At 60.8% G+C, this 12,496-nt stretch overlaps 2 protein-coding genes across 4 annotated transcripts; both read left to right on the forward strand.

The window, feature by feature from the left end:
* The first annotated feature begins 120 nt into the window (after window positions 1-120).
* LOC308043922 (uncharacterized protein) lies at window positions 121-4,209 on the forward strand. Its single transcript, XM_080350309.1, has 5 exons — window positions 121-320; window positions 429-814; window positions 1,361-1,521; window positions 1,895-2,027; window positions 3,581-4,209. Exons 1-5 carry the CDS (start codon window positions 164-166, stop codon window positions 3,782-3,784), a joined length of 1,041 nt encoding a protein of 346 aa, XP_080206435.1. The 5' UTR covers window positions 121-163; the 3' UTR covers window positions 3,785-4,209.
* Window positions 4,210-5,439: 1,230 nt separating this feature from the next.
* On the forward strand, window positions 5,440-8,715 carry KLHDC8B (kelch domain containing 8B; the record flags this gene model as incomplete). 3 transcript variants are annotated; one of them, XM_080350306.1, is made up of 5 exons in its annotated part: window positions 5,440-5,893; window positions 6,747-6,911; window positions 7,110-7,352; window positions 7,600-7,713; window positions 8,519-8,715. In XM_080350306.1, the coding sequence occupies exons 1-5, from the start codon at window positions 5,521-5,523 to the stop codon at window positions 8,713-8,715; spliced, it is 1,092 nt and encodes a 363-aa protein (XP_080206432.1). In that variant the 5' UTR covers window positions 5,440-5,520. The 3 variants fall into 3 exon arrangements, with proteins under 3 accessions (XP_080206432.1, XP_080206433.1, XP_080206434.1); XM_080350307.1 differs by having other exon boundaries at window positions 7,128-7,352; XM_080350308.1 differs by having other exon boundaries at window positions 7,128-7,352; window positions 7,600-7,701.
* Between the last annotated feature and the right edge of the window lie 3,781 nt (window positions 8,716-12,496).

Genomic DNA, 12,496 nt, shown 5'->3' on the forward strand with positions numbered 1-12,496 from the left:
GCAACGGCGGCCGGGGCGCCGGTGGCCGGCGGTGCCCCGCGGCGCACGCCCGGGCCGGCAGGGGGCGCCGGGCGGAAGTGGCGCTGAGCGGAAGCGACGCCGTTTCCAGGTAACGGCGGCGCGGTCGGGGCCGGTTCCGGTGGCGGGGCCGGTTCCGGTGGCGATGAGCGGTGGGTCCGGGCGGCGGCAGCGGCGGCTGGTGCTGCACGTGGACCTGAACAACACGGTGGTGGCGGCGGACGCGGTGTCGGGACAGGGCCCGCGGGCCGCCCTCAACACCTTCCTCAGCACCGTCACCTGGGGCCGCGCCGGGGCCGCCGGTGAGCGCCGGGGCCGGGGCTGCGGGGCCGGGGCTGCGGGGCCGGGGGCCGCGGGGCCGGGGGCCGCGTGGCCGGGCGGGGCGGCGGCTGAGCGGGTTCTCTTTGCAGGCGAGTGGCAGTGGGTGAGCGACTGGCCGTCCCTGCGGCCCCCCTGCCCCGGCGCCCTCAGCTACTACAGCCGCCACGGCCGCGATCCCGCCTTCACCGACACCGGCCCGGGCCGCCGCTTCAGCGACCTCCACGCCCGACACCTGCAGCTGCTGGAGTGGCCGGGCCGGTCGCACGACGTCTTCTCGGTGCAGGGGGAAGCCGGCAAGCGCTACCACCTGCTCCTGCCTGCCTTCTTCCGCCTGCTGGACGCCCTGCACCGGGACGCGAGAGCGTTCGCCGTCGTCTTCAGGACCTTCGGCACCGACCTGCCCCGCGCCCTGCAGGCCGTCAGCTGTGCCCTGGCCGGGCAGCACCCCCAGTTCCCCGCGCTGCGGGACGTGCCGGTGAGTGATCCCCCGAGCGCACGGCAGGCTGCTGAAGGGCGGCCTGTGCAGAGCTCCCCATGCCGGGCTGCTCTGGAGCCGCCAAGCCGGCTTGCTGTTAAAAATACTGGAGAGAAAATGCAGCGGCTTCTCGGGGTGAAGCTGTTAGCAAGGGGGAGCACATGTGGGAAAGGTCTGCTTTGGGGTATCCTGGATGGGACAGAGCATCCCTTCTCCCAGAGAGGGGCCGCAGCAGCAGAGCAAGGCTTGCTGGCTCAGAGCCCATCAGCCGTGCTCTGTCTCTGGCAGCACACTGGGCAGGAATGAGCTTCAGAAGCTCTTTCACTTGTTCTGTGGAGCGTTGAAACAGGTTGCAACAGGGGCAGCGTGCAGCCAGGAGCTCATTCCTTTCCATCCCCAGGGAGGGCATCTTGTTTTCCCTCCAACGCTGTTTTCCCATGCTGTGGTGGTGGGGAGCCCCACCCGCTGCTTGTTGTCTGTGCCAGTGCACAGAGCAACCTGTCTGCTTTGGAAACCTTTCCTCTCCTGCTTTCTGCGGTCCTGCAGCTCCCGGTGGACCTCACCCCTGGGCAGATACGCTGCAGCAAGCGAGAGGTGGTGCTGACGAGGGGAGCAGAGCGGCTGACCAGCCGGGAAGGTGCAAGGAAGCTTTACGAATACTTCAGCTCTTTGGAGGGAATCAGAGGCTTCCAAGACCACTTTGACTGGTGAGAAACAGGGCACTGAGGAAGTGGATTGAGCTTTTCTCCTGTCCCATGATTCTCTGAGGTCTTTAAGTTGTGGCGGCCCCTGTCACTGCTCCCCATTTTGCCTACAGGAGGCCTGATGAGGCTCTCTCATCTTTCCTCAGGTCCTCTGGTATATTTCCTGTTTTTCTCCCAAGACCCTCTGATTTTTCACCGCACTGCAAAATGCTTCTCTTTCCCAGGAGGCAGCAATGGGCAGAAGGACAGGACAATCTCCATCCTGCTTCCCTGGCTCAGAGGTTGCCCTGAGCCCGCAGTGCAGCCTGGCAAGCTGTCACTGAGAGCTGTCACCTTCTCCTCCCCTGACAGTTCCTTTTCACACTTGCTGTTTCAGGTGGGCCAGAAATCAGTTCTCTTCCCGAGGTGGGAAGCCCCTGTGGATCGACCCCCATGATCCCAGCGTTCACCACATCTTCATCGATGACAACATCCGGCTGGACGATGCAGACACCATTGTTCATCCCCAGGTATGCGGTTGAAGGCCCCTCCAGTGCCAGCTGTGCTGGGGGGTGTCCCTGGGTGGGGTCAAACATGTTTTCTTCCCTTTGCATAACTGTGAGAACACGGGGAGGGTGAGATCGGCCGTCAGCAGAGAACAGCAGGTGCTGGCTGCCTGTGCTCTCTGCTGAGCACCTCTGCTGTGCTGGATGAGTCGGCTCTGCTCCCGGCAGCAGTGGCAGCAGCAGCCAGCCTAAGGGCACAGCCGCAACTCGTCTGTGGCACTGAATTGGAAGGGAAGCGTTTGTGGGAGAGGGCGCTTGGAAAAGAGCATATTTGTGCAGACAGAAATGCACCTGGCAGTTGGGCAACTGTCGATGCTCTAACAAGAGCCACAGATCCACAAGCAAGGCTGAATCCCTGACCGTTTCCATCTGGGAGGAGACAGCACAGCAGAGGGAACCTGCGGCAGCCAGTGAATGATTGGCAGCATTTGCCAATTGACAGCTGAGAAGTGGCAGGGCATGGAGTTCTCATTGAATATTTCCTTCCATACAAGCTCTCTCGGCTCACAGATTTATAGCTGGTGGCAGGAGTTGTCGCAGCCTGGAGCAGACCTGTCAGGAACAGGCTTTGGTCTGCGCTCTCCTGATTCAGGGGAATTCCTGTGGATGGCTCTGCTGAGAGCCTGAGGCCCCTGCGTGCTGCAGCTGCTGCCTGTGTATCTGCAGCAGCCGGAGCGTGGCTCATGCAGCTCCACTTGCTGCAATTCAGCCTCGGGCTGTTTCCCTAATCAAGGATTTCCTCCTTTCACCATCTGTAGCCAGCATGGCTGGTCAGTTGGGCTGCTCGACTCGTGGCAGGTGTGCAGCCACCCCCAGGGCTGCCCCCACCCTGGGTCAGACGGGCAGGATCACATTCTGGTGGCAGCAGATCTCACTGGGGTCTGGGTGGCAGCTGAGCATCTCACCACTGGGGCTTGTCCGCACTGCCGGGACTTTGCTGTCCTGCAACCAGGATCGGTAGGGTGGACACCAGCTTCCCCTCCTCTTGCGTCAACAGCTCTGCAGGGCTGTCCCAGTGTCAATTACAGTGACAGAGCAGCACTGGAGAGAAACAGGTTGCCAGGTGAACTCAGGCTGTGGTAAAGATCAGAAGGTGAAGTCCCTGTTAGCTCCTGTGTGACAAGCTGTGGCAGCCAGAGGAAGAGCTGTTGGCAGAGGTTTTCCTGGGGTCGGCTGCTCCACAGAGCCGTTTTCTTTCAGCCACATGGTGTGGCCTGTTCCTTAGGGAAGCCCCAGCCACACGCTGATTTGGAGCCAAATGTGCTTTCTTGGAGGGAGGGGAAATCTGGAGAAACTTCACCTTCTGCTGCTGGAGGGGAGATGGGAGCCCCTGCCCTCTACCACCGACCCACAGCCGATGTGAAGGCTCCTGGCCGAGGAGGAGAGCAGGGAGCACTGCACAGAGCACTGCAGGGTGCATGCACTGCTGCCAGGCTCTGCGCTCGTGCTGGGCATGGCCCTGGCACTGCTGCCTGCAGAGGGTGTGAGTACTTCTGCGCGCTGCTCTCTCCCCACAGGTGTTTATGGAGCGGGGCAGCAGGAGCCCCAGGCGTGCTCCCACCTCGGAGCTGTACGACATTTGCCTGGTGCAGACCGACCTACTGGAGGCCATTGCTGACCAGGACTATTTCCTGCGCTGTGTGAGGAGGTGCGAGGAGAACTACGACCGCTACCTGGCCTGCACGGAGGAGGACACGCTGAGCCAGCAGCGGGATGGATAGCGATGCCACCTCGCAGGGTTGAGGGGCTCTGGACTGGGACACCTCTTGCTTCCTGCTGCATGCAGGGAAAGTCCTGTGCTGGGCTGCTGCTTCGAGCTGTCCCGTCTCCGATGTGTGATGCGCCCACCCAGTCCTGCCAGGAACCTCCATGCCCGAGCACCATGGGAGCTTGTATGACTGGATCCCTGGAGGAAACAGCTTTCCTTTCCTCATTAGTGCTGTGGGGAGCTGGCTGCCTGGCAGGGCAGGAGCCACACTAGTGTTCACACCTCCCTTCCTGCTCCCATACCGGTGGCCGATGCAGAGTGGGTGCTGGGGTAAGCGCAGTGTTACCGGCGGCACACCCAGGCACTGATTGCACTGCGGTGTTGCCCTTGGCAGAGCTAGCGATGCCATGTCACTTCTGCCTGTTTTTAAAGCAGACCTTTCTAGCTTGTTTCTGGTGTGTGTTTCCTGCCTGCCCTTGGCTCTGCCCACGCCGGCGGCTGGCAAAGCTGACAGTAGTGGGTTCGAACCCGTGAGCACCTTCCTAACGCTGCTGAGACACCGCAGCGTGGTTGTGCTCAGAGTGGGGCTGAGCTCACGTCCTGTCCCCAGCAGCCCCACAGGGAAGACGAGCAGAGGCCGCTCTTTGGGGCGGGAGGGCGGCTTGCGAGCCCAGCGCTGGGGTGGCACCAGCAGCGTGCAGCTGGGGAGTGCACAGCGGGGGAAGGAGGGGTCTCTCCGGCCCCTCTCCCGTGGCGGGATAACCGGGGCAGGGGCACGGCGGGTCGGCAGCAGCACCGGGGGGCCCCGGGAGGGCCGGGCGGAGGGGAGGGGGGCCCGGCGGGGGGGCCGGGGCGGGCGCGGCACCGCCCCCACCAGCAGCGGGCGGGCCCGGCGCGGGCGGCGGCGTGAAGCGGCGAGGAGAGCAGCGGAGCGGCGGAGAGGTGAGCGCGGCCGTGGTCCCTGCCCCGCTCCCGGCAGCGGGGCGGCGCGGGGAGCCCCGGAGCGGCGGTCCGGGGGGTGCGGGCGGGAGCCCGGGGAGAGCCGGTGAGTGCGGACGGTGCACTGGGCGGTGCGGGCTGCGGGTGGGAGCCACTGGGAGTGAGGTCGGTGTGCCGGGAGCCTCCGGGGGATACGGGCCATGCGCTGGGAGCCCCGAGGGGTGCGGGCAGAGAGTCCCGAGGAGCGGGAGTCCCGGTGGGTGCAGGCTGTGCACCGGGAGCCCCAGGAAGCAGGAGCCCGGGTGCAGGAACCTCGGGGAGCAGGGTCCCCGGTAAGCATGGGCAGAGAGCCCTGGGAAGCTGGAGCCCAGGGAATGGGAGACCTGGTGGATGCAGGTGGGGAGCCCTGAGGAGCAGGAGCCTGGGTGGGTGCAGGTTGGGAGCCCCAGGGAGGTGGGTACAGGTGGGGACCCCTGGGGTGGTGGGTGCAAGTGGGGAGCCCCGAGGAGCAGGAGCCTGGGTGGGTGCAGGTGGGGAGCCCCGAGGAGCAGGAGCCTGGGTGGGTGCAGGCGGGGAGCCCCGAGGAGCCAGGAGCCCAGGTGGGTGCAGGTGGGGAGCTGCGTGGAGCTGTCACACCACCAAGGGGGGCTGGCTCACTGGGGCTGGGGGGAGTGGTGGGTGACTGGGCGCTGACTTGGGTGCTCTCCCCACAGGAGGCGGTGGGCAGAGCTGGGCCAGCACCGAGCCGTGCCGGATGGGTGACACGGCAGGCCCAGGGCCCGGGGACACCTGGGGTGGCTGAGCCAGCCCATGGCGGCAGGCGCGGGTGCCTTTGCATGGGCTGCCTTCCCTGCCATGCCCACGCGGCGTGTGTACTGCAGCGCTGTGCACCGCGACGGGCAGCTCTTCGTGCTGGGCGGCTGTGGGGGCGGTGGGCGAGCCCTGGGTGCCGCCGAGGTGCTCGACATCGCAGCCCAGCGCTGGACCACGCTCCCACCGCTGCCCACGCCACGGGCTGGCGCCGCTGCTCTCTCCCTGGGCAAGCAGATCCTGGTGGTGGGTGGCGTGGACGCGACGCAGAGCCCCCTTGCCTCCGTTGAGGTCTACCATGTGGATGAGGGCAAGTGGGAGAAGAAGGCGGCGCTGGCTCAGCCCTCCATGGGCATCTCAGCTGTGCAGAGAGGTGAGGGCTGGTGCGAGGCTTAGCTCCACAGCCTGGAGAAGCAGGGATGCCAGGATCAGGGATGCTCAAGTGGGATTTGAATCCTGCTGCTGCTTGGGATGTAGCACAAGGCTTTCATCCAGCAGCTGAACTTGCCGCTGAATGGCAGGGTCATGCTCCAGCCCCAGCAGCCCTGTTGCAGCCCAAGGCTGGGTGATGCGGAGCCCCTCTGAGCACAGGAGCCATCCCCAGCTGCCCTGGCTGGGAGCCGTGCTGGGGCAGCCACGCACCCTGCTCCAGCCCAGCTCGACGTGCTGTGCATCAAACATGTTGTGATTCTTGTTCAAAGTTTGCTGAGCAGCCCCCGAGCCTTGCACAGCCTGGCAGCCTGCGTGTCAGGAGCTGGGGTTGGTCCTCACATGAGGTGCCCATCTCTGCTCGCTGGCTGGGGATGCTGTGGCACGGCTCCAGGCTGCAGCGGGCTGGGCAGGGCGGAGGGGGCAGCAGGGCAGTGGTGGGAGCGGGCAGAGGTGTTGGCCGTGCCGGGAGCAGGAGCAGGATTTGGCAGCATGACTGAGTTGCCATGGTGTCTCCAGGGAGATGGTACTGCCGAGAATAATTAGAGCCGATGGCCTTGTGCTCCGCTCTGTGCCTGATGGATGGGATGGAGAGGGGGGTGAGAGGGTCTCAGCAGGGTCAGGGCACTGCTGTGCTCAGGCCTGGCTGCATTCGTTGTCCTCTGGCCACCCCGGGGTGGCAGCTAGCCATGGGACTCAGCAGCGTCCATGGTGCCTGCCCTGGAGGGCATGGGAAGGCTCCCCACCCTGTGACACTGCCCACCGTCACCCCAACCTCACCACTGCTTCTTTTGCAGATGGGGCCGTCTACGCGCTGGGGGGAATGGGTGCAGACACCTCTCCCCAGGCCCTGGTCCGTGTTTACGAGCCAGCAAAGGACCACTGGCAGCCACTGCCCTCCATGCCCACCCCCTGCTACGGGGCCTCTGTCTTCCTGCAAGGCAACAAGATCTTTGTCCTGGGTAGGTGCTGCTGGGGCAAGCTGAGCATCCCTCCACACCCCTGCCCTCTCCTTCTGCTGCCTCCCCGGGCCAGGGAGCGACCTGGTGCACCCCGGGGTGGCTCCGTGCTGCCCTCCCACCACAACGCTGCAGCCGACGGGCCCCATCCTGCTTGCTGAGCCCACCAATGGTGCTGGCTTGGGGTACCAACAGCCACAGCATCTCATCTGTGCACAGGGGGCCGGCAGGGCAAGCTGCCCGTTACCGCCTTTGAGGCCTTCGATCTGGAGACAAGGAGCTGGACACGCTACCCCAGCGTGCCCAGCCGCCGCGCCTTCGCCGCCTGCGCCATGGCTGACGGCATCGTCTTCAGCCTGGGGGGGCTGCAGCAGCCAGGGCCCCACAACTTCTATTCCCGTCCCCACTTTGTCAACACCGTGGAGATGTTTGATCCTGCACAGGGTGAGTGCCATGTCCCTGGGTGGGGCAGGAGCATCCCTGGCAGGTCCCAGATGCCACCCTGAGGCTCGGTGAGGGGTGTCCATGCCCAAGGGACACAGTTCACCCAGACTCTGACCATCAGCCCCTTACACCCATGGAGAGTCCTGCCCTACGCTCCCTGGCTGGGGAGTTGTTGGCCCGGGGTGTCCTGACCTCCGTGTGCAGACAGGACTGCTGGTGGGCAATGCTCACACCTTCTCATCCCCAGGTGCATGGAGCAAGTCGAGCCGTGCCATCCGCATGAGGGAGAAGAGAGCTGACTTTGTGGCTGGCTGCCTGGGAGGAAGAGTGGTGGCCGTGGGTGGCCTCGGTAATGCCAGGGGTAGGACTGTGGCTGTGTTCCTGTCCCCATTCTTTGTGGCACATCAGTGACCTGCGCGGCAGTGGGGAGGTCGGCTGCGTGAAACCACGGGAGTGCTGTGACACTGTCTACAGCTGCATCCCTCCTGTGCCCCCCAAGTGCTGTGGTGACCCTACTGCCCTGCCCCACAGGCTGCCCCCACTGAGCCACTCGCCCCTTTCACCCCCCGGCCAGGCTTTCCACAGCTCATGTGCAGCACACCAGGCTCGCTCAGCCCTGCTGTGCAGGGCTGCAGCACCACATCCCTTTCCCAGGAGAGCTGGGGAAAGGTCAGTGCTGTCACTCAGCCACACGGATGTGGTGGGGAGGGCTACCCATAGGGCTGGCGCCATCTGCAGCACCCCCAGCCCTGCAGTGAGAGCTGCCAAACCCCACTGAGATCACCCCTGGTGAGCCAGACCTCCTGCTGCAGGGAGGAGGAGGTGATGGGGAAGGCGAGTGGTGCTGGTCAGATCCTTGCAGTGTGGCGTTGTTTCTGAGCCCTGTGGGGTGGGAGCTGCCCTCCTTTATTCTCTGGTGATGACTGCAGGGGCAAAGCCCACAGTGCAGCATCGGTGCCGGCAGCTCTGCCTGTGGGGACACCGCTAATCCTTCTGTGCCCCAGCTAATTGCATCTGGGATCACAGAGCCTCCACAGCCTGGGGCTCAGGGACTGGCTGCCTCTGGGGGCTCCAGCTGGGGCATCAAAGGCATGCGTAGGGGGAAGGACAGTGCCTGGGGTTTGCAGAGGGCTGCGGGGGGGCTGATGCCAATCCGTCTCCCACAGGGAACCAGTCCTGCCCGCTGGGCTCGGCGGAAGGGTTCAGCCTCTCGCGAAAGAAGTGGGAGCCGCTGCCCCCCATGCCCACCGGCCGCTGCTCCTGCTCCAGCTGCCTGGCGCCCAGCCTGCTCTTCGTCATCGGTGGGGTGGCCCAGGGCCCCAGCGGCGCCGTTGAGGCTCTGTGCCTGCGCGAGGTGCCCTGAGCGGGGCCCCGGGGACCAGCCGAGCACCAAGTGCCTGAAGATGGGGACACGGTGTGCACAAACCCGTGCGTGGGTGACCCAGCTCCTGGGAGCTGCCGTCCCATAACGCCGGGTGCTGGAGCAGCCGTGGCTTCTCGATGTGCTTCAGAAGCCCCTCTCAGCTCCTGCACCACTGTGGCAATGGAGCCCCCGGCAAAATCCTGTCTGTCAGGAGGGCCGCGGCTGGTGGCACAGAGGGACCAGCAGCAACGGGACTGTCACTGGCTGCGCTGCCCCGTCCAGCCCGGTCTGTGCCACGGCGTGTCCATGCCGTGTGTGTAGCAGTGAGTGCTGTGTCGTCGTAGACCCAGTCGATGTCTCATGTAGCACAGAGGTGCCCTGTAGCTCAGTGCCTAGGAGGTGACGTAGCACCTCGAATAAATGAAACACGTGGAATTTTACCGCTGCTGGGAGTTGTGTCATCCCTGGTTATGCTGCTCTGAGCAGGGATGTGCCACAGCCTGTTGAGAAACTCCCTCCCAAGGGAGAGCCTGGGGAACCCTTCCCTGGCAGGGCCCTGTGCCATGGGGCAGGGACGGCTCTTGCTCCTTCCCCGCTGCCAGGGCAAGCAGAGCGGGGGGATGTAAGGATCCAGCTGTCCTTTTGGCCCTCGGCAAAGGGACAAAGTCGGGTGAAGGCAGCAGCAGGAGAGGGGCTTTGCCAGAAAGAGATGGGATGCAAGAAAGGGCAGGGAGTGGTGAGGGCTGCCAGGATGCTGAGAAATGAGATGCCTAACAATGCTGGGGTTCATCCAGCACCACAGCCTTGTCTCAAAGGATGGAGGGTGGCTGGTGCCTGGGAGAGCCGGATCTGGCTGTGTTCCGCTCTCCCGGACAGGAACACATAATCTCCCACTTACCAGCACCAGGAAGGGAAGGTGAGCTCTGTACCGGTGATGTTTGTGGGTGACATTCAGCGAAGACTGGTGGGGGGTAACTTCCCAATTACTTGGTGCTATGGGCTTGCCTGAGCCTCACTGGTCTCTGTTCCATGCAGAGTCACGTGCCCCACAGCACAGAGTGATGGTGACAAACGCAGGCAAGGGATTCGATCTTTTAATGATATGACACTAGGAGGATCTCACAGGTCCAGGTAAATATCAAGTGTGATGCCTGACCTTTTGGAGGAGACATCTGGCGTGATCCTCGGATAGGCAGCAGGGCCGGGGAGATGGGAGAACAAATCCTGGCAGAGCGCAGCAGCATCCGGCACACTGCTGGATCAGGCTGTGCCGTCTGCCGCGGGTGTCGTGGCATGGGGAAAGTTGGAAATGACGTAGAGAAGAGCATTCACAAGATGTTTTCAGTGTCTTTGCCCACCGCCTCTGTTGCCTGTCTGGCACAGTGACCGTGGGGTCTGTCCCAACGTATCACATGGCCATTTGTCTGCCTTTTGGGAGGAATATCCTGGGATACCTGGGCTGGCGGTACCTTGGCTGAATCCATCCCTGCATCTGCCTCTGGAGTTGCCATAGAAACGACCACTGTGCTGGAGCCAGCATCAGCAGGCAGCCCCAAATCAGTGATTGAGCTGAACCTCGGCAGCTGGGGGCTGAGCTGGCAGCTGGAAAAGCTCGGTGGATTGCGCTGTGCTGGAGGGGCTGGGCAGAGGGACCCCCTCCTCTGAGCACGATGTGGCTCCAGCCTTCTCCTACGAATATCACAGCAGCGCCTTGTTTTCACAGCCCCATTTTCACAGTGCTCCCTCACCTGCGCTCAGCCCTGGTGGAGTTTTCACTCCTGGCATCCTGGGAGGTGACAGACCCCGTGTGCTGCCACAGGCTGGGGTACCTCCCCGCAGCCTGACAGTGCTTTCCAGAAGCCACTGGGGCACGTAATAACTTCACTCTCACCGAAACTTTAGTCACAGGGACCCTAAGTCATGGAAATGCACACCTGGTTAATAAGCTTTTCCCCTAGAAGCATCTCATGGACAGGATAAATCAGACACTGAGTCACCAGCAAATTGACATCCCCAAGTGCCAACGTTGCTGCTTTCCCTGCTGCTGACAGGGTGCCCAGCACAGCTCTTACCAAATTCAAAACCCACCTGGACACGACCCTGTGTGATCTGCTCTGGGTGAACCTGCTTTATCAGGTGGGTTGGACTGGATGATCTCCAGAGGTCCCTTCCAACCCCAACCATTCTGTGACCTCTCATAAGTGTGGATTGCTCAATTTTTTCTCTGCTTTTGGGCACAGAACCAGGATCCCACCTGAGTGAAGGGAGAACAGCCAGGATGATGGCCAAGGAGATCTCGGAGTGTATGGAGAAATCTTCAGGCAAAGGGATGATGATCCTGACCACTCTTGGAGACTGACACATTATTAACCAAAGAGTTTCCGTGAGTTTCTAATGAAATGCGCTATGAAGGAAAAAAAGTTGAGGGATGTACCAAATATATTGCTATCTCCTGGCAGATTCTGCTAATTTTTTACTAAATGAAAGGCTTCAAGTATCTGGCCATGCTCCCTAACGCTAGAAGCACAGCCTGTTACTTCAGATATAAGGAGAGCTACAAGCCAGTGCCTGGCAACGTGGCTAATCTCCCCAGAGTGCATTATGGATGGGGAGACTGGAACTGGAGGTAGCTGTCAAATCTATAATTAAAAAAATGTTTCCTTATAGAAATTTCTTTCCTTTGTCAGGAGCGATGGAAATACAAAAATCTCGTTTATCATATTCCACAAACTTGGTAGATGCTCAAACCAGAAAGCTCAAGCTACACCAGAAATAGGAATAGCTCTGTATAATAACCTAAAATAACATGCCAAGCCTTATCACCGGTGTGCAAAGCACCAGAAAATCCTCTCCTAAGGGCAGTGGAAGTGGTGTAAATGGATACAGGGCTCTACAGTCTCTTCTGAAGGGTGTTCTGGGCCAACTTTCCAATTACGAGCAATAAAATGATGGAAAATCACCATTTATGATGCAAGGCTGTATAGGACCTGGACACACAGCAAGGCTCTTGGCAGCAGTGCCATGCGCCAGGTTGTATAATGGAGCTGTAGGCAGTTCAGGAGCAGAACAAGGCTTTTATTTACTCAACGAGCGCAATAAACGCTAATGTTCTGTCAGCACAGCTCTCCGGAGGAAGGTTTGCCTTCCAGCTCCCGTGGACAGCCCGGCCATTGTCCATTGTCCATCCCCAAAGCAGGAACTCGATCCAGGATGTGATTCCCTGCTCTGGTCCTAGAAAAACCAACCTGTTAGAGGCTCGTCATGCCTCTAACGAGGTATGAGAGGTAACGAGCTGCTGTGATAAATCTGAGCTATTTATATGAGCACTAATGCTGTAGTGACAGGAAGAAACAATGCAGCAAAGTCACTCCAATAAGCTTTTTATGGCTAAAAGTCCAGATTTTTTTTTTTTTTTAAGTGAAAGCTTTATTACTGTGGGATTTGAGTAAGAAACCAGATACTTACATCAAGAAAGCTGTTATTTTAACACCTCTGAGCTCTAGGTTGCCTTTAGTACTAAAGCCAAAAGAGCATAAAGGGGAATGAGTAGTTTCCCTAATTGATCTGTGAATTTATATCAACCTTATTTCTGGTTTAGTGCTTATGGAGTATCATCAGAACCACCAACCAGATATTTTATCTGTTATTTAAATTGTTTTGAGTTAAAGGAGGAAAAAAAAAATAGGCAAATGTGCCCATTTTCCATTCCCGAAGATGGAGGACACAGAAGAACAAGGAAAAAATTCCCGTAAAACCATATTTGAGAATCTTTCTCTAGGGA

Source organism: Nesoenas mayeri (assembly GCF_963082525.1).
Source record: "Nesoenas mayeri genome assembly, chromosome: 10".
In the NCBI taxonomy this organism is placed as follows: domain Eukaryota; kingdom Metazoa; phylum Chordata; class Aves; order Columbiformes; family Columbidae; genus Nesoenas; species Nesoenas mayeri.

Bases quoted from the DNA above. Each gene is read 5' to 3' on its own strand.
- LOC308043922 (XM_080350309.1), top strand. From the start codon at position 164: ATGAGCGGTGGGTCCGGGCGGCGGCAGCGGCGGCTGGTGCTGCACGTG. The intron at 815-1,360 runs GTGAGTGATCCC...GCGGTCCTGCAG, and splicing joins CCGCGCTGCGGGACGTGCCG to CTCCCGGTGGACCTCACCCC. The intron at 1,522-1,894 runs GTGAGAAACAGG...TTGCTGTTTCAG, and splicing joins TTCCAAGACCACTTTGACTG to GTGGGCCAGAAATCAGTTCT.